A 21,872-nucleotide genomic window follows, 5' to 3' on the forward strand; every position below is an offset into this window, starting at 1 on the left:
GAAAATTCTCATACCGAAATTTTCGGTATGCCGATCTTCGGTATACCGAAAAGTACGGTACGGCAACGGTATGGAAATTCTCATACCGCAATTTACGGTATGGTATACGGTATGACGAAAAATTTTCGGTATACCGTACCGATCCACCCCTATTTATAATAACTTACTATGCATTTTTTTTTAAAAAAAAACTAAACCTTTTGCCTAATAGCTAAAATTGGAAGTTTGTAATAACTTTTCTCTAGAAATATGTATATGCAAATGTTGAAAGAGATGAGCAGAGCCTAGTTGATCAACGCCAACAACATAACAAATCGAAACTGCAGGTATTTGATGCCAAACTCTGAGTAATTTCCTACGCCTTTTATTAACCTCATTATATTGCAACATTTGAGTAACGCTCACATAGTATAGTGTATAGAGAGGAGAAAAGCCAAACTCTATATTTCTATACATCAGAATAACCATCAGCCTACATTCAATATACAAAAGGGTGTGTATCAGCCGCAGTCGTGGCGTAGTACGACAGCCTAGCCGATGTGCTTCCATCTCCTCACTTACTGTAGTGCGGTCCAAACTGATCTGTCAAGTGGCTGAAATGATCAATTTCCCCCTCAAGAAGGTGCAGCACCTGCAACCATCATCATGTAATGAAAAACAGTAGCTTCGGACGTTGAAAGAGCTTTAATTGCACGGACAAATACAAGTCACAACTTGTGAAACAGGCGCACAAATGAAAGAAAATGGCGTGAGTGCATTTACAACATGTTAGTAGTAAAACAGAGAGAAGAAAGGTAGATGTTCACAAATAGAAGAATCAGAAGATTAACTTTGGCAAGTGTTTTTTTATTGTTCCTCGGGGAAACATGTAATCTAAATAGCAAAACTTTCTTTTCATAAAAATATCAAAAGAGAAGGGCACAGTTTACCTCTGCCATTGATGGTCGTTTCTCGGGTTCAGTTTGGAGACATAAATACGCTGTTTTAGCCATGCTGTACAGCTCGTATGTGTTGCACGTTTCACCAAGACGAGGATCAACAAGCTCATGTAATGCAAGTTTTTCAATTAGAGGTAATGCCTGGAAATGCCACAAATGGAGTCTTTAGAAGTGTCGGCCTTTTATTTTTAATTTCTTTTAAACATTTTTAGTCCTTAGAAATTGAGAGTGGCGGTTGAGATGAATAAACCAATTTTGACAGGAATAAGAAGCAAAAATATTGCCTGAACATACCCATTGTCTAAGTGATGAAGGCTGGTCTTCCCTCTTAGAATCCACTGCCTTACGTCCAGATATCAGTTGTATCAAAATAACACCGAATGAATAAACATCTGTACGTACGGAGACAATGCCGTTCTCTGCATACTCTGGTGCAAGATATCTAAAGTACAAGGCAAGAACACCTTAACATCAAGTGTTAAGGATATGTGCATGCAGTTTTGACATAATTTCTAGCTCATACACTCACCCAAGAGTGCCTAGAATTCTTGTTTGTATTTCACCCTCATCAGTCTTCCACTTTGCGAGGCCAAAGTCACCCAGCTACTTATAAATAATTTCAACAGAAATTAGAAACTCAAGGGCTTGTAACCGCAGAAGATTAAATCTTTGACAGATCTGTCTATAAAAGGTTTATCACAGCATAGTTTCAGAGCTATTTAGAGACTGAAGCCATTCCAGGCACTAAAATGGCAGTATATAGTTAAAGGACTTTAATCATCATGAACAATTACAGACAACTCGCATAAGTAAGTCTATCTAGAAATTCTGGAAGCCAACGGACAAATCACTGTAAATTTAGAGTCGACCACTTTATCACACCATTGTACTCCCTCCGTCCCACTTCAAATGACCCAATTTATATTTAGAAATAAAATAAGGCATTTAACACTACGTTTTGGGTTGTCCCACCACCACTTTACACCTTTATCACACATTTTTTAATCTCCGTGCCCAATTTTTTTGGGTCATTTGAAGCGGGACGGAGGGAGTACATTTTATAGTCTATTTATCACTTTGCTATAGCTTGACCTTGTATTTAGCAAATAGACAAGCAGCTGATGTCCAGGATCCTAGAACCGAGCATGTAAGAATGAAATTAAGCACTGCTAACAGAAAACAGAGTGATATATATAACATACTACTGGTTCTACGACATTTATGTTATCTGTCATCATCTACCAGTTTCTAATACCAGTGCAGCTTTAGCAGCTGTGGCTGCTGATATCTTTTGGTGTAGCAACTACACATAGTAGAAGAGTTGTGTGATCTCCATTAATAGGATCAGATAGACAAGATTTAGAATACTAAAGGGATCCATTTCCCATAATATTTGTAACAAAGCAATTCTTTGGGTTAATTTGACCACAAATATTTAGTAGTCACTAGATTTATCCAGCCACTTTTCAGAACATATGAATTGGTAAGTTTTGTAATGATATGAACTAGTTATCCAAGAAATTTTCCAAATTGAAGTAAAATCAATTTCAAACTGATCAAGAGAACAGAGCTATGAGATTCTGAAAGACATGGTGAAAACACTTTCCTCTTCAATAATGAACACCTTCCTTCTGACTGCTCTAAACTATATAAGGCGTTCACTAATTCAGTAAAAATATCTAGGGTCTTAGAATTTACCATAGGAACGAAGTCACATGTCAACAGTATATTGCTTGGTCTCATGTCCCGATGAATTATAGGACTTCCACGACACTCTTCATGTAAAAAGCGCAAACCTTTGGCAGTTCCAATGGCAATAGCATGCCGTTGATGCCATTCAAGAACTTGATTTGTATCTGTGAACATTCCAAAATTTGGGCATGGATGATAGAAAAGTGGAGAGAGGCAAAAAGAGACATAGATAAAGTTAGAGAGGGATGGACAGAGACAACACCAATGATAGGCACATTGGTCTTATTTCAACAATAAACTAATGATCAGAGAAAACAAGTAGCTTCAGAACTTCTCTTATATACTAAATGTACTCACCAAATAAATGCCATTCCAGTGATTTATTGCAGATATACTCGTACACTAGGATATTAAGGTTTTCCTTGCAACAATAACCAAGAAGCATCACAATGTTCTTGTGGCGTGCAAAGCTGAGGACAAATATTTCAGAATGAAATTCTGAAAATCCTTGTGTACTTGCTTCCTTTCGCACCTTTGCAGCAATATGCTGCCCATCCTTAAGCTTCCCTTTATATACAAGACCATATCCACCTTCGCCTAGTAAGTTATCAAGTGAAAAATTGTTGGTTGCAAGCTGAATCTCAGGATAACTATATCGCATTGCGTCCAGCTCCGTCTTTAATCCACAAGTAATGCAGAGCACAGGTACATCAGAGTATCTATTTCGACTAGGCCTTCTTTTTTGATTTGAGATTATTGGGGCATAATATTCCATAATCTGTCTAGTATTGCCTGTTGACATCATTCATTACAATTAGGAAATCTCAGATCTGATGCAAATGTGGAAGAACCCTTCTACTTGCAACATGAAAAGATGTGCAAGTGATAACTGTAATTATAGAATATCTTATGACTTATGAGGGGTACAAGACCAAAACCTATTTCAGTTAAATGATGTACATCTCAAAGAAAGAAAATGGAGGTACGGGCTAGCTTTTTTTCTCAGTGTATGAAGGCCTTGACTTTTGTTTTAACAAGAAAAAGAAACAAAACTTAGTAACATGCTACCATGGTCCAGACTCCAAAAGGGAAATAAATGTAAAGCAAGCATCCAATATAAGCAATTAAAAGAGAAGTAAGGAAAATCATAGTGTTGATTGAATCTTATAAGTGACCACCACCGAAAACTAGAGTGAAAAGTATCATTTCTTAACAGATGCCAGCGATTATTTTTCGAACTCAATAACTAGTGGATTGGGAATACAATTCACCTATGAATCTTAAAGTTCTATGTCTCTAGATGTATATAGATCCTCTAACCTGATTCCTCTTGGTTGGGACTTGGCCGAGTCTCATTTTGGGAGACAATGCTCTCCTCCTTGGAGTTTGATGTGAATGATGATGGCCAGATGCTACTAGCCATATCAGAACTTTCCATAGATCTATGATAGTTGATAGTATTGACTGACTGCTCATTCTCATTATCACTAACTGGTGGTAGTGGGACAGGCTTGGAAAGCGAGTAAAACTGCTTGCTGTCAAAATGCTCGGTTTCCTTATTGGAATACTCATGATCCAAAATTTTCAGTGTAAAGTTATCAAGCACAAGAGCAGCCTTGCAAGGAATGTGTTTAAGGTAGTACCTTAATTCCTTTCTTAGAGCCCTGTCAATGAAATATTATCAGCTAATAGTTATTAGAAAAAGACCAATATAAACATACAAAACTTATCCCATAAGATCAGTACGAGTAAAAACACAACTAACTCCTAAACCAAGGAGGGCCACGTCTGCAGTTAATACCCGAGTTTGAGTGCAGCTAAAGCGGATTTACGAGTTCTAAACCAATTGAGCTAAGAGGTGGGTAGAAAAATTTTCAAAGCAATTTTTAGAGTTAATTAGTTGAAAACAATGAAAAGCATGATTTCTACTATTTTCGAGATATTGGGATTGTCGTTGAAGAAGACATATATTTTAATGCATTTTATACAGATTAAAAATTGCAGACTTCAAGGAAACAAATAGCATTTTCAGTTACCTTACCTGCCTCGAAGATATCTGTGCAGAATGCAAACCTAGGTCCTAGGGTTCAAGGGATAGCAATGAGAAGTTAAAAGTGTATAAATGATACTAGATGTTATTCAGGGCTTGATCTTTACTTTGACATTAAAAAAATGAAGGATCAAGTTTTTAACCAGTATTCAGATTTAATATTCATTTATTTTGCATAAGAAGAATGAAATTTCTTAGCTTTTAGTAGTTGATCATTCAACATGTAATGTTTATTTGGCCATTAAACAAAAAGTAACATCAAGAAGAAATCTAGAGCTTTGACACAGGAACATTGGCATAAATGAAGACATGATGATGCTGGAGAGTGTGTGTGTGCATGTTGGTCTATTGACTATTGGTTAATGCCTTATGTCAAAGATCTCAGTTTCAAGTCCACCATCACGTGATCTTTAAAGCTATTTGTTCATTCATATCTCAAAAAAAAAAAAAAAAATGGAAAGACTTGATGTTGGAATTCCCAAATGCCAAACAAGCACTCATCCATACAAATTCTCCAATCCAGAATCACATCCTACACAAAACTTGGAAGTATTTCAAATTATGTGAAAAATCACCCTATCAAATGAAGTTAGAGCCCTTAACTATTAGCGAGATTTTACTTTGTAAAAACATATCTACTAAGCATTAGTACTAGATCAATTCAGGTGCTTCAATACAAACATGAAGTTCAACCATCAAATGTATCATAAATGGCGCCATAACTGAAATTTCGATTACTTGTAAATTGTATTATCATTATGATAGCAGTATCGCAGCTGGTGGGCCATCTTGGAAGGTCCGCTATCGTGGATTTGGAGCTTGAGTTGGGATTTTGGAATTAGTTATGCTTTTATTATTCAGTTAGTTCCGGGCGTTGTGGTTGGGCCTCAGGTATGGGTTTATATATTCTTTCAGTATGTACAATTAGGTTATGTTTTTTTTATCATTGTTTAGCGGCTTACGTTGTGGCAGAGTATCTGTGAATCTTGGTTTAGAGGTGCTCTTCTGATGTTTATTCATATTTCCTTTTCTACTCTGTCTGGACCGTCTCCACTCTATCACATTAACCACTAGTGGTTCCTTTTTACTTTTTCCAGCACTGACATAAATCAAAAGTTGGGCGGAGAAAGATAGAGAAAGAGAATGGGAGAGAGGCAACTATAAGTTACCAAATATAGCATTTTTTGATTGGATATGCGTGATAACAAATGATGTATTGGTATATGCAATGTTAGGGGTTTCAATACCGATCTTTCATCATACTACCATTTTCAAAAAAATTATCTGCCTAACTGTATATGAGAATTGAGGAAATAATTCACTGCAGATTTTCCTGATCGGATTGGAACAAAACTTGGCTCATTCTCAATCTAGTCAAGTAATCTCTCCCTCTGTCTCTCTCGTTTAGGAAACCAAAGAAAATATAAAGGAGAAGAGTTTGGGAGAAGAATTTAACTATGAGAATATTGAAAGTGTTTTGTATAAAAAGAATTCATTGGGAAAAACCAATGTGTGGCAGGAAGAGAAATCGAAAATGATAAAATGGTTCAAAGAAGACCAACACACATTGACGGGGAATTTCTTAAAAATGCAAAATATATCCTCTACCATCCTAAAAAATTAAAAAATGACATATTAATGAAAATTCCCCATATATTATATCAATAACATATTGTACCTATCAAATATAACCCAAGCTGCATTAGAAGTAGCTACTTCATGCATGATAGCCTTCCTTAGTGGAGTTCCAGCAGTGATCTTAACCTCAATGTTAACCTGCACATGGAGGATCTGATCGTGATGAAATAAAAATACTCAACTATTGAAAAGACATAATGGTACACCTGAAAATGTGATATATTCTAGGAGACACAAAGGAAACTTGGAAACAAAGTGGTCGTAGTTAATTAAATAAATTAATAAAGGAATCAGCAGACTAGTGGCCTACCTTCAAATTTAATTGGAGGGCATACAACCCAAACTTAACTCCACATCTAACAGTATTTATTAACTATTACAGCATAGAATATATTATATGTTGGTTCTCACTAGACACATTTAAAATCACTCAAACAGTCATAACATATTTCCACAAAAGTAATAGCGAGCTCACCACAATGGGGGCATTGCTATCTCACATGAGAAACATCCTGGAGGCAAAAATCCCAATACAAAATGGTCTATTCAAAGAATCTTACTTGCAAAGAGACGGATGGAGTCTCTTTACATATTGCAACAAGCATGCTAGTATTTTCTCACATTGTTATGTACCAAGGAAAAGGAAACAGGTCCATGTCCAATGCATACAAAAGTTTTTCTTAGAGACTACTTGCCACTAGGATTATATTTTTAACTAGGAGAAACCCGAAGGTATGTGTATATTACCCTTTCTCCTTCACATTCTTCAGCACTGTACTGGAGCATGCCCACATACATATCAACCTTTTTTGAAACTTCTTCTTCCACTGCACGGGCATGCGTTGCTCCAAGGAAATTCTCAGGAGCCACTCCCATACGATAACCCACTGCAATTAAAAGGCAATAAATTAACAAACAATTGCACAACCTAACAGACTAAAATATGACTAATCAAACTAACTGAATCTTAAGAGCAATAGTGTTGCCAATATCTTATGTTATCATAATCCTAGTAAACATTCATGACACATTTTTAAAGTTTTCCTTTAAAAACAAATCACATCCTCTATCAGTTTCATGCTTTTGTTGTTTCCATTCCTCAATATATTGTTTCATCACTAGTGCATACTAGCAAATCGGGAGCAAGCTGTTACATCTCGTGTATCAGTGCATTAAAACTGTTGCTGCACAGAAAAACTTTCTTGAGCAGATGGCAAGTAATGTTATCAACAATCATGGATGAACATATAATTATTAACACCTTAATCAAAATGGCTCTAGCCCTTTAGATACATGAAATATCACACTTTCTTGATAAAACTTAACTTTGACACATCCATAAAGCATCCTTCATCACAAACAAACATTAAAACAAGCCATGTAAACAACTCAACAAGAAAGAACAAAATCTAACTTCCAACCATCACAAAACACAGAGCTGAAGATTGCAAAGCACTCAAAAAGGCACTAAACAACAGACGTACTGGGATGCAGGACTTTATGAAGCACCCCAAAAACCCTAATTGTATCTCCCGGATGCACGATACCGCCGCACATCCGGATTTGACGAATCGTTTGCCTAAATTCATGAATACTCCGATCTTTAGTGGCATCACACACAATCAAAATACGCGAACGCATCTCTCTGTTACTGATTTCCATATCAGAAGGCATGCGTAATTCAGAAAATTCGAACTAACAATCTTTTTCTTGAATGCTAGCGCTTAATGCTGGAGCATTTATATCGAGCCGATGCAGTAAATGGTTAGAAATAGCAAAATCAGTTAGAGAGCGAGATTCAGCCAATCAAATGCAGCTCAGAAGGATCGAGAGAGTGGGGATATTACCTGATGATGGAAAAGCAGAAACATTTCTGTCATAATCTCCCTGACAGTGCCGATTGCGGAGTTAAAAATTAAGGAATATGTGAAGAATATATTGGTATAATCCTGAGAATATTCAGCATTGGGTTTGTTATTGGAGCTGTCCAGTTCTGAATGAAGAAGAGACAAAGGAGCCTTCTGTGAGAGAACCGACGAAGAACTGTTTCTTCTGGTTTTTCGGCCATTATCAAATGTTACATAGCTTTAGTTTGACTACTAATTGCAAATACGCCCTTCAACACACTATATTTTGACTCAAACACTCAAATATATCCCTGACCCTAACAACATTAAATAAATTAGGGGTCCCTAAAAAATCCCGAATTTTCATCGTTTTTCATAAAATATTCAGCTATACAAAATTTGGTGACCGAAAAATGACTCATTTCGGTTCTAAATTATGTTTTAAATTTAAGTCAATTCTAATGTGAAATGGAATGCTTCCGAAGCAGCTGCACTGATTTTACTGTTTATTAATGCAAATAGACGATTGCCAGACTCGAATTTCTTTATCATAGTATTTCTTCTATTGTCAGTTTGAGCATGCTAATTGGTATATTAACTAACAACAGTTTGTGCAATGTACACCAGCTTTATAAGATTGTGGTGTTATGTTGTTGCTCAATTTATATGTGCAAATATGTGCAAAGAATTTAGCTAAGGATTAAGGTCATATCATTCTGTCCATGCAGAATGATACTCTATTGTTCTTTGCATTGCTTATGTGTTAAAAGAAATTAATTTCTTTTCTTTTATGTGACAGAATCATGAGTAGGGGTGTCTAAACGGGATGCGGGTATCGGGTATACCCGTCCCGACCCCGATACCCGACCGGGTACCGGGTACCCGATACCCGCAATTCACGGGAACCGGGTCGGGATCGGAATTCATGCTTTGAAATTCCGCGGGTATCGGGTATACCCGGATACCCGCTAATATTATTAATTTAATATAAATTTTATATTTTTATTAATTTTTAATAATAGTAAAACTAAAAATTAAATCCCTACCTTAAATAACTACTGTACAGTGGCGTGAAATTGAAACTCCCTCCCACCCGCAGATAAAATGAATGAAATTTAATTCCATTTTATTTGATTTTCTGTAAATAATGACGGATAAAGCAAGGATTTGGTTTACGATTCTACAAACTTTAATTCCATTTTATTTGTAAGAACTAAGAAGCATTAATGTAATATATCTTAGTGCACATGACTAGTAAATAGTAATCTTCCAAAGAGCTAGCAAGTCCTATTCTATTTGATTTACGGTATTATAATAATCTTCCAATTACAAGTGCAATTCTTGTTATTTGATTTTTTCCAGTTTTCTTGTTATTCCCCAAATATACGAACTAATAACTGCTAAAGAGTGAATTAAAAGCTACATATAATTAATCAAAAAACAAAGGGAAAAAAAATCGAAGAACATGCGGGTATGCGGGTACCCTAATACCCGCGTCGGGTATTAGGGTACCCGACTGTAATTGCGGGACGGGTATCGGGTGGTAGTTTTACTCAAAAGTCGGGGTCGGGTACCCGCAAATTTCGGGTAGGGTACCCGACCCGCCCCGTTTAGACACCCCTAATCATGAGAAAGCAAAAGGATCATATGGGATTCCCTTTCCCCATTATGATACACTTGTTGAAATTTATGTTAAAGATAAAGCGACAAGAGATGCTAGTGAGTCTTTTGTATGAGCTATCAACAACATGGATGCTGAGTTTGCTAATGAAACATTGATGATAGAGAGTGATGAAGAAGATGATGCAAATTCAGTAACTCGTTCCGGGAAGCGTCCAATGAAAAAAGAGTTTAATGACCCACTCCTTTGAAGAAAACAAAGCTCAAAGATTTGAAGGGCAAAGTAAAGTAAGTGATGCGGATGGATTAGTTAGTTCTTTTCAAAGTGTTTCAACCAATTTTGAGAAGATATTTGAGAACATAACACAAACTTGGGAACTATGGCTTGTGCTTGGGCGAAAGCGGAAGAAAGGGAACAAAAGTTGGATGATAAGGCGAACAAAGTGCTAGAAGAAGTGATGAAGATAGATGGCATTTCTCCTTCCAAAACTTTGGAAGCGGCTACAATTCTCATGGCGGAAGAACACAAGCGTCACGTATTTTATCAAGCTCCATTGAACTTGAGGAGACAATATGTCATTGATCTTCTCAAGAAAAAGTAGAGCTAGTATAATGTGAGCAGCCAACATGTCATTTCTTATCAGTCTCGTTACTTAGAAACCGTATAAACGCTTATGTTTTTGCTTTAATTGTGAGCTAGTATAATTGTAGCAATTAGTAAAACTCATAATTTGCATGTATGTTTTGCATGGCTTAAGACATGGTCGTTGCTATTAGTTGTAGCAGTAGCTTTTTCCTTTGATTCTCTAATTATACATATTAGTTAAATTAAAAGGTTTGATTCCTTGTTTGTCAAATTTGTACCAAACAAGAAGAAAGGGAATCCCTTATTAGTGATTCATTTTCATTGTTGAACCAAACACTCAATAAAAGTAACACTTATTGTTACAATTCCTCCACTTTATTTGATTCAATTCCGTTTCCTTTACTTGAATCAAACAACTACTTAGTTTGAATACTAATGGCAAAAACGCCCTTCAACACACTGTATTTTGAGTTGAACACTCAAATATATCCTACTCTAACAACATTTTAAAATAAATTAGGGGTTTTAGCACATAAAATCATGAATTATTTCGAATTTGTAATTTTAACGTGATTTTTGAAGTGTGGCAAATTAAATCACCATTTTTTTAATTTTTGTAATTTTGTTTCCTCAATATTTTTCGATTGTTAAATTTATTGAATTGAAGTTTATGTGAATTAGTTCGTCACATAATATTCATGTTACGACGTTGTTTTCTATAAAATTGTTGAATAATGAAAATGGTGCAAACAATTTGGAGAAAATTTTAATTGAAATTGTACGAAATGACGTCGTTTAGGCCTCACAAAAATGGCATCATCTTTACTAATTTACGTAAGCTCCAATTCAACACTCCAACGATCGAAAAAAAAAGGAAGGGGGACGAAATTACAAAAATTGAAAAGGTGGTGATTTAATTCGCCACACTTTAAAAATCACGTTAAAATTGCAAACTAAAAATAGTTCGTGGTTTTATTTGCCAAACCCCAATAAATTATACCTCACAAATGAATACTCATATATCTCTAAGTACCTTCATCCATGCAATGCGTGGTGAATATTGAAATTCAACGACATGTTTAATAAATAAACATAAATAGAAATATTAAATATAATTAAAATACAAATAAATTCAAAATATATTTTAAAAATAAATTAAAATAATCAACATCAATTACTCAATAAAACTTCAATTTGAAAACGTAAATTTTCTATTTTGTATAAAGTGTAATGATAATTATAGTTATTAAATAATTTTAAATTATTTTACAATAAAAATTTAGCATTATACATTATTACTCCCCCACCCCGTCTCATAAAAATCTGAACAATTGGGGGTGGCACGGGTCTTACAAAATATTAATTGAGAATTATTGTGAGTGAAAAATGAGTCTCATTTTATAAAGTGTTAGAAGAGTAACGAGTTAATTGAAGAAAAGTAGTGGTGGGCCATGATGGTTTTTTGTGTATAAGTATGAAAATGAGTGATAAAATATAAGGGGATAGTATACAAAAATGAAAATGTTCATATTATTGTGAGATACCCCAAAATGATGAATTGTTCATACTTTTCTGAGACGAATGGAGTATTATAGAAGAGAGAGAATAAAATATTTTAAATTTAATTTTTTTTTTCATAACTTAATCGTTATAAATTCATTTTTGATGATTTTTATACATTATTAAAGATCCTATCATGAAGTTAAATTTAAGATGCATATTGAATATTTTTTTCATGAATCAAATTTGACGATGTTTAGAAAAGAATTAAAACAAAATTAATAAAAGAAGATAAATAAAATTGATAGTAGAAAAGAGAGAGAGAAAAAAAACAATAAATACACAACATATTATTGTCAACACGAAGTAATAACTGGAACACACAAAAACAAATTATTTTTTTTGTTCTATAGTACACAAAGTTGTACACATAAACATTTCTATAACACACGAAACATATTCTTGTCAACATGAAGTAGCACACACAAACCTATTATTCTCTTTTATTCTATAGTGCACGAAATTGTGCTTCGATTATGATCGGCTCGAGCTAATAGTTCGGGACGAGAGTTGTAATGCAAAAGCAATTTGATTTGTATTTATTGATCTGCCACAATATTGATTATCGTCGACTTTAAGTATGATTTAAGAATGTAGTATTATTTATGGTTTTAGGATTTTAATTAGATTATATTGAATCCACGCCAGTGTTATGTGTAAAATTAGATTCACGTTACTGTTGCGTTAATTTTACTGTCACCGAAGATAAAAAAAAACGGTAAGAAAATTGAACAAATATATAAGTTTGTGTTAAAAAATAAAAAATTTAAAGTTTGTGGACAAAGCGTAAAATTATGTTAAAGTTTATGATTATTAAAATATGATTTTATTGAGAACGAAAAAAAGAAAAAAGAAAAAAAAACAACCTAAAAGAACCCTTGATTCTAAATAAAAGAAAACAACCTAAAAGTTTATGATTATGTTAAAGTTTATGATATTACATGTATTTAATCTAAATAAAAATGGAGTATGAATAAAATTAAATATCAACATTAACCAATTACTGCTAGGTCAACACTTGTACACAAAAATAGAGACACTTGATAAATAATAAAGTGGATATGCAGTATATTTATAATTGATAAATAATCAAGTGGAGATGCAGTATATTTATAATCACTTCAACTAAATACGATTTGCCAAAAATTTGTGTGCATTTAAATGGTGCATCCACACTACTTAAATTTAATTAAGGTTCATTAATCCTCAAGTATAATTTATTAATTCTTAATTAAGATATATGCATCGTGCATCTCAATGTACTAGAATGTGTTGCAATACAATTTTGAATTAATAGTGTTTTGTGTCTCAAACTTTAAGCATTTTTCGAACTTTCATATTCTCCTAAAAACTTCCAAATATTCAATGATTTCCATAAATGATTCGAACTTTATTTTTCCCCCAAAAAAAACTCCAAATTTTCATCGTTTTTCATAAAATGTCCCGCTATATAAAATTTGGCGACCGAAAAATGACTCATTTCGCCAAAGAAGTCTCAAATTATCAACTTAGTGGTATAAGATTCACAACTTGACTGCAATCAATTTGAGAAGAGTCATCTTTCAGTCACCGAATGTTGTGTAGCGGGACATTTTATAGAAAATATTAAAAGTTCAGGGTTTTTAGGAGAAAACGAAAGTTCGGAACATTTTATACAAAAACTGAAAGTTCGGGACATAAAATAATAACCCTACAAGAAAACACAGAAAATTCAGAATTTTTAAGAGCGTTTCCAGTGCCGGACCGAGCCTGCACGCTGCACATGTATGCGCGCTGGGGTGCCCCCAGCTCGTGTTGGACACGAACGATGGTGCAGGGCACAAAAGCTTAAAAAATAGGCACATGTTGGCACGCGTTTAAATAAAAAAAATTAAAACTTTGAAATTCGTCAATCGTTTGACCCTTTTTAAAAAAATACAAAATTTTGACCGTTGCCGCTCCAAACGGCTCTCTCCCCTTTAATTATTATTTTTATTATTTCTTTTATTTCTCTATATATACTACTTCTTCCCTATTCGTTTTTCACATCCGACACAATTCTTTCTTCTTACCTCAATCTATTATCTTATATTTAGTGCGAAAAATGGATTGCCAATTCAACGATTACTTGAAGAATTACGTTGAATGCTTGGGTATTTCTAGTTCTTCCCCGACGATGGGGTTTGCGCCTTTCTCTCATGGCTCGAATATCTTCTCCCCGGGCACTTTTCCAACCCCAGCGAACCCACCGCTCGTCATTGAAGTCGAAGTCACCGAAGGCTCAAAGCGAAAGTATTCCAAACCCCGCACCGGGTACACGTCCGTGGAGACGGAGTTCATCTGCCTGTTGTGGGCGGAGGCTACCCACAACTCAATATTAGGGACGACCCAAAAGGCTATCCAATATTGGGGAGAAATCACTCAGAGATTCAACGCCAATAAACCAGAGGGAGCTCCTGTTCGTGAGAACAAATATATCAAATCTCACTTTCAACGCATCCAAAAGAACATGAAAAAGTGTGGAAAGCGATCTACGACAAATGTAAAGCCAATTGTGGTAGCGGAATGAGTAATGAGCAAATCACTCAGCAGGTGCAAGAAATCTACGAGTCCAACAATGGAGCCCAATTCAAGCATTTCAAAGCTTAGATGATCTTGCGCGAATGTCAGCGACTCGCATCTCAGGCGAGGATGTACACTCCTCGAAAGAGTCGAAGGGCAGGCCACAACAACATCTTTGGAGCCAAATATCACGACGAGGCCCCAAGTCTAGAAAGCGGAATAAAGGCCAGAGGAAGAAAGTGAAATCTTCAACGGAGAAGACGTAATACTACGAAACACTGGAACGCGTCCCACACGACATCGAGGAATTTACCACCCAAACTGGTTCTATCGCCGAAACAAAAACCAAACAAGCCGAAGCAAAAGCCAAACAAGCCAATCAAAAGCCAAAGCTACCGAAGCAAAAATTAAAGAAGCCGATGTGAGAAGGGATGAGCTCGATTTCAAAATCTTTAACACGAACACTTCGAGTATGTCGAAGGCTCAATTGGCATGGCACCAGAACATGGTTCAAGAAGTGCTCAAGCGTAGATGATTCATGTAGTGTAGATTTAAATTATCGTAATTTTTTTAATTGATGTTGAGTTTCGAATTTTAATTCAAATTATTACTCCCTCCGTCCCATTACAAATGTCCCACTTTCCATAATGGGACGTCTCATTTCTTTTCTGGCAATATATTCTTTCTTTATACCTAATATTTAAATAATTTTTACCAATTCACTTTATTTACTTTCTACACATTTCTTAATTTATGAGCCCAAAAGTAATGAGACATTTGTAATTGAACGAATGAAGTATAATTTTTATTTTAATTAATGTAATATTTAATTTTAATTTTATTGAAATATTGAATTTTAAAATAGAAGAGTAAAAATGAGATTAAATGACAATGTGAATTATAGCCGCTTCTTATAGCGCCAATGCACTGAAGATGGGAACCACCTTATAGCGCCTCTTTATAGTGCCTCCCCACTGAAGATGCTCTTAAAGAAAGTTAAAATCCATGCTGCACATATAGAACTCTGATTCTTACAACAAGCATCAAATATCATCTTTATAATAGTAACAAACTTGAGTTTAACCTATCAGTAACAGTATCCATAAATACAAACAATCCTCAACAATAAGGTAAAAATGAAATTCTGCACAAACACACACACACACTCAAAAGAAAGAAAAGGTCACTCCAGCTAGTCGACTTAGTTAAGCTGCCAGAAAAACACACACATAAAACAATGTTAAAACGCCCAAAATTCGTGTAACAACAAAAGATTTTAAGACAACATTCTCGCTTCTTGAACCTGGTTGATGATGAAGCTCATCTCTATTTGAAAGATCAATAACTCTCTCAATTGCCAACTTGTCTAAACCTAGCATGGTTTTTATTCTATCCTCAAATCTTAAGGCTCTCATTGATAGGTTGATATTTGGTGGGGTTTGTCTCACAATCAAACCTTGAGGACCTAATAACAACAGAAACCAGACATCATTTGCAGTTTGATAATTACAATATTGTTTAAGGGAAGAGAGAAGTTAGCAAACCTGAGGGTAGACCCGTCTCTGCACGTTGTTAGGAACTGGTATAAGTTGCTCCGTGAGCTGGTCTAGATGCTCGTTTTCGCCCTCAAGAATGAGCAAGACCTACACAAAAAGCATAGTGTCAAATGTAGCATTGATAGATCAAAAAGCTACAGTGTGATAGAACAGAAAGGTATCATATATTTACTTCTCCCGCTGTTGGACGCATAGCGGGCTCTGTCTGAACGCACAAGTATGCCACTCTAGCCATTTGGTACAGTTCGTACATGCCATATGAGTCCCCAAGACGAGGATCAACAAGCTCATCTAGTTTCAGCATCTCGATCAATGGCATAGCCTGAAACACGACAAGCATATGTTTCATAGAAACTAGTAATGTAACCTCAAAATATAGAAATTGAGAAAACATACCCACTCTCTAAGGGACTGGGGAGGGCTGTCTTTCGTTGAATCAGGACATTTGCATCCTGATATCAGCTGTATCAAAATAATCCCGAATGCAAAGACATCCGTTTTCACAGAACAAGCATTGTTTTCTGCATATTCTGGTGCAAGATATCTGCACAGGGTAAACAAACGTCGAGCTCAAGTTATCAATCATTTTTCATTCGGAGGTAAATAGATACTCACTCGAGAGTTCCTTGAAATTTTGTGTGTCTGTTGTGATCATTCGTGTTCCACTTAACAAGGCCGCAGTCTGCCAGCTGCACATACAGACTGAATATAGTAAGCATAGCAAATTGACATTACCTAATTCAAATATTGTGTTATGAAATCTTCATCTATCATCTTCATAACAAAGATTTGAGCCCTCAGTTGCGTTAAAGATAGGAAGGCATTAGATAAACATGAAATCTATAACGATTTTTACCAAGGGAATAAATTCATGCGTGAGACATATGTTGCTTGGCCTCATGTCCCGGTGAAGAATAGGGCTTCCACGACACTCTTCATGCAGAAAACGCAGCCCTTTCGCAATTCCAATGGCAATAGCTCGTCTCTGGTGCCATGCAAGAACATGTTCTTTATTATCTGTGTAGAAACAACCCCACTACAGATGAGGAGAGAATAGCATGTCCTCAACAAATATGAAAAGAAAGAACGAGTAATTTAATAGAGATTTTTCGTCTTCTGCAAGTTTCTTGCTTTACTAAAGTTGCTTACCAAATAAATACCACTCCAGCGATCTATCGCAGATGTACTCATAAACCAAGATATTTATGTTTTCTCTACGACAATAACCAAGAAGCATCACGACGTTCTTGTGACACGCCAAGCTTAGGACACCTAATTGCAAATAATTTTCCAAATAACCTTGTGTATTGGCTTCCTTTTGCACTTTTACAGCAATAAGCTGTCCATCCTTCAGCAGACCTTTATACACAAGCCCATATCCATCTTCTCCCAGTAGATTCTCAGAAGAAAATCCGTTCGTTGCAGTCTGTATCTCAGAATAATTCCATATTTTTGAACCCAGGTGCATTTTCATCGCAGCAGAATGGTGGGATACATGAAAGTCCAGCTGCAGATTTATTTGCTTTTCTATTTCCGGGTAAGAATCATCAGATGCACTATCCTCATCAGTATCTGCGCATCATCCATTAGAGTTTAAAACACGAAGGATCAGTATCAGGACCTTTTTATCGAACTTCATACGTACCTTCTCTGCGTAAATCACCAGACGAAGAAGCTTCTTCTACAATCTGTATCTCCGAATGCTTACATTCCCTCGAGATAATCCCATTAGCAGAACAAGGAATGGCAAAACTAGGATCGCTCTGCAGACTTTGTGTTAGCTTCACCGGGGGTGAACTGTCATGTTCTTTACGTTTAGCATAGATACCTATGGAGACTACAAACAAACTTGTGTTAAAGGCAGCACTAGTTACCTCCGGGAAAATAAAAATGGTTCGAAGATAGGAAAACCTTGAGATAGTTGATACTTATAGCAGAACCACAACACATATTCTCATCAAGTAACATATCTGACCTGGTTTCTCGAGATGAGAATTTGATGTGAATTCATCTGGTGAAAAGATGTTCTGCTCCTTTGATTTGGAGGTAAGGGATGATACAAAGCTGCTCCTGTCGCTGCCGGAGCTTCTGTGGGAACTAGTAGATCCGCGGTAGATTGGAGAAATGAGGGAATGGTCGTTGCTCGGAGTATAATCAGAGGGTATCACAGAAACGAGCTTGGACAGAGAGTAAAACAACTCGGGCTCGATATTACCCATAGCTTTGTCAGAATAAAAAGGTCTCAAGATTTTCAGAGAAAAGTTATCAAGGGTCTGAGCAACTTTGCATGGTATTTTGTTAAGGTAAAACTTCAATTCCTTTCTTAGGTGCCTGTCATAGAATATTTACCAGCTTCAAATGACAAATGAAGTATCAATCATATAATCAAGGTGAATTGTAAGCAGATTAAAGCAAATATTTCCTAACTGATCAATTTAACAGCATACATCAACTTTATTAGAGAAACTCTATCACTAAACTTGTTTGTTTCCTACTGCAAATTGATAAAGAGGTCCTAATTAACAGAAGATTACCATCAATATAAGGATTAAAAAACTCACTGAAGTGACGAACTTTATAATATGCCCTAGCAAACTTATTTATATCGACGTTAGAAACTATAGTAATCAATTATACATATAATACCTTCCGAATCCCCTGTCACTTGGGAAGCTTAGTCAAAATTATTGACATTAACAGCCATATCTAACTGGAATCCCAAAACCACCAATTTCAGAAATCGTTCATAAGGTTTTCGCACTATTTATATTAGTGTGAACAAAAGTGGCTTACATCAACATTTAGTGATCTAGTAATTTCATTTAAATTTCGTCAAATTTGCTTCAGTCAATTAGATTGCATACACTCAGACGGCATTAGCTCAACTGTTACTTTGAGGATTTGACACAAGTAAAATCTAAAAAATAAATTTCTTAGCCTAAAACAAGCTTTACAATTTGGAGTCACACTTCGTAGATTTTCTACTACTCACAATTCCTTCACACACAAACACAAGCATCATGTGGAAGAGACTAGCTTAGAGAAGCTATAATTACACTAAATTTGAGCAGACAATAGTTAATTTTCTTTTAATTAAATCTGAAGGAACTTCAAAGAAACAACGAGTATATTAAATGACATTGCTAAAAGTAAAATGGTACCTGTTAAGAACAACCCACGTGGCGTTTGAACCAATGGCCTCTTGTACAATAACATTTTTTAGTGGAGCTCCAACGACAATCTTGACTTCAATAACGACCTATATAATGTGACTATTCGATATTAAGAAATGATAAGAACTGGTTCATTTTTTCAATTTATGAAAATTCATAATACTCATGTGAGCATAGAGGGCAGTATGCCATATTTATGGATGACTTGTTCAATAACACATCCTCATATTGCAAATCTTTGTTCACTAAACATAAAACAACCTGCTGGACAAGTATCTGACAATGAATTCTTTTTTTCTTTATATTTGACGAAAAGAAGTTGAGTGTGATTGGAATTAGTACATCCATATTCATATAGTGAAACTAAATAAATAGTTTAGTAACTCAAAGGTCGGTGCAGTTACAAAAGATTAAGGAAAATAATCAGAAACCAGCACATAAGGTCAAATAATTTGGAACCTCTTTTGTTATCAAACAATCTTCTATCTATGTAAAGATTTCTGCAGAAAGTTTACCTGTCCGTAGAGATCACTGAAGATTGATTTTCAAATGCAGTATTTTCTTTATAAAGGAAAAAGAAAATGAAACCAGAGAATTCTTCTATTAATGTAAAGAATTCTGGAGAAAGTTTATCTGCCCTGTAGCATATTCTTTCTTTAGTCCGTGCATACGAAGTTAAGAAAAAAATCATCAAGTCAGAACTGAAAATTAATGCTCATCTTACACAAAAAGTTAGGAACAAGCAATCAAAAAAAGCAAAAAGAGCAAATATTACCCCACTGCCTTCACACTCCTCAGCACTATTCTGAAGCTTCCCTGCATATGCATCGACCATTCTTGTAACTTCCTCTTTTATTGCACGAACACGTGTTCCAATGAAAGAATCAGGGCCTATTTGCATTTGGAAACCCACTGTGCAGAGGTACAGGTTCACAGTGAAAAACTTCATCACTCATTGAAAGTTTATAGACAGTTACAGAATCATAGTAAAGCAATTAAGAAAAGAATTCACCGTCACTAAACATGGCTGCAGGCCTCTAATAGAGTTGCAGAGTGGATATAACTACTAAACACAAGATAGGAGTATCAGGAAAATTCAAGCCACGGGTAGATGAGCGGGTTTAACAAGGCAAATTCAATCCGATGTTCATCTTTAACCACTCAGTTTCACACACTACACACAATCTTTACAACTAAAAATCTAGGCTTGTAATACAATAAACCGAAGCATTCTAAAAATTGTACATATAATTCAATATAAATGGCACCAAAGACCAAATCGACTTACTGGGGTGAAGCACTTTATGCAAGACTCCAAGAACTGTAATGGTATCGACTTCCTGAATCATGTTTTGGCGCGTTTGGATATTACTAATAATTTGCTTGAATTCCTGAGAATTGAAATTTCTAGTGGCATCACACGCAACTACAATGCGCCCAGGCATGAGAGAAGTAGTGCTTCTACTACTACTGCTCCTTTCACTTGGTGATGCCATTGCCATATGCCTAACTAAAATCTCACAGAAACAGATTATTGTTATCCTTAAATGCAGCAGAGCAACAACACAAGCAGGAAAATTTCAGCTGTCAGTTTCAACAATTCTTGAAAAAGGCAATTCAAAATACTATCCAAATGCAAAGCTAAGGGAAGAATCGCAAATTCTGCTTCGTCGGTTAAAAGCAAGATACAAAAAATATATTCTTTGCAACATAATGCAACACAAGAAAAGGGCAAATTGCAGTGTCTGTTGTGATGATTCTTGAACAAGAAAGAAGCAATTTTTTTTCCCATTTCTATTCGATGTTCCGAATATTGATGAGGATATTCGAAATGAGGTTGTGGCGGGAATGATGGAAAGCGTTTCTGCACAACAATAACAAACAAGGGTGATTGTGAAGTGGATGATAACATCAAAGAACGTTTTGGGTGTTTCTGAATATTCGAAAATCAATCAACTTCCTAGGTTTATTCCCATAAAATCTTTTATCACCTTTTCTTGTGTGTTGTCTGTTTACTGTTGTAATTGGTCTACTTCCTTCGGTTGTTAAAATGGTGGATTTGCCCATTTTGGAAATATAAATGCAACCAAGCTTTTCCAAATATAAATTTTGGGTATTTATTTTATATTCGCCAACAAATCAGTTAAAGGTTTTCCCGGGAAGGGGGTATATCTAGGGCTGTAAACAAACCAAGCCGCTCGCGAACTATTCGGAGCTCGGCTCGAAAAAAGTTCGTTCAAGTTCGTATAGAGAAGCTCGATAAATAAACAAACCAAACTTGAGCGTAGTAGTATTCGGCTCGTTAGCTCGTGAACATGTTCGTCAAGTGATTCAGCTTGAAAAATATAAATTATTAGTAGATACAACTTATATTTATCCACTAAAATTAATAATAATTGTATCAAATCTCTAATTAATTTTATTTGTTATAAGAAAACAATTAATATATTTATTATTTTTAATAAAATAATTTATTTTTAAAATAAAATAATCAATATTTTGAATATAAATATAAATTTAGAAAGTTCGTATAGGTTCGATTAGGCTCGTGAGCCTCAAAGTATTCGGTACGTAAAGTTCAAGATTCGATTCGATACTAAACAAACCAAACTTGAGCACACCACTATTCGGTTCGGCTCGGTTCGATTACACCCCTAGGTATATCTTTTGT

General features: G+C 35.3%; 2 protein-coding genes across 4 annotated transcripts; both read right to left on the bottom strand.

Annotated features, from left to right (window-relative positions):
- Window positions 1–344: 344 nt before the first annotated feature.
- On the bottom strand, window positions 345–8,431 carry LOC131011790 (probable serine/threonine-protein kinase PBL15). Its single transcript, XM_057939630.1, has 11 exons — window positions 8,166–8,431; window positions 7,803–8,048; window positions 7,066–7,205; window positions 6,359–6,456; window positions 3,951–4,294; window positions 2,988–3,422; window positions 2,637–2,794; window positions 1,468–1,541; window positions 1,233–1,380; window positions 930–1,079; window positions 345–631 (listed from the first exon to the last, which is right to left on the bottom strand). The coding sequence occupies exons 2-11, from the start codon at window positions 7,990–7,992 to the stop codon at window positions 554–556; spliced, it is 1,815 nt and encodes a 604-aa protein (XP_057795613.1). The 5' UTR covers window positions 7,993–8,048; window positions 8,166–8,431; the 3' UTR covers window positions 345–553.
- Window positions 8,432–15,467: 7,036 nt separating this feature from the next.
- Window positions 15,468–21,244, bottom strand: LOC131011791 (serine/threonine-protein kinase PBL34-like). Of its 3 annotated transcripts, XR_009097114.1 has the most exons (13): window positions 20,490–21,178; window positions 19,977–20,113; window positions 19,190–19,287; window positions 18,004–18,359; window positions 17,674–17,865; window positions 17,178–17,600; window positions 16,885–17,045; window positions 16,644–16,717; window positions 16,425–16,572; window positions 16,201–16,350; window positions 16,017–16,115; window positions 15,776–15,937; window positions 15,468–15,682 (listed from the first exon to the last, which is right to left on the bottom strand). XR_009097114.1 is itself a non-coding variant. In XM_057939631.1 (12 exons), the coding sequence occupies exons 1-12, from the start codon at window positions 20,701–20,703 to the stop codon at window positions 15,923–15,925; spliced, it is 2,067 nt and encodes a 688-aa protein (XP_057795614.1). In that variant the 5' UTR covers window positions 20,704–21,244; the 3' UTR covers window positions 15,468–15,922. The 3 variants fall into 3 exon arrangements, 2 of the variants coding, with proteins under 2 accessions (XP_057795614.1, XP_057795615.1); XM_057939631.1 differs by having other exon boundaries at window positions 15,468–15,937; window positions 20,490–21,244; XM_057939632.1 differs by having other exon boundaries at window positions 15,468–15,937; window positions 17,674–17,856; window positions 20,490–21,179.
- Between the last annotated feature and the right edge of the window lie 628 nt (window positions 21,245–21,872).

Source organism: Salvia miltiorrhiza, chromosome 2 (genome assembly GCF_028751815.1).
Source record: "Salvia miltiorrhiza cultivar Shanhuang (shh) chromosome 2, IMPLAD_Smil_shh, whole genome shotgun sequence".
NCBI lineage: Eukaryota > Viridiplantae > Streptophyta > Magnoliopsida > Lamiales > Lamiaceae > Salvia > Salvia miltiorrhiza.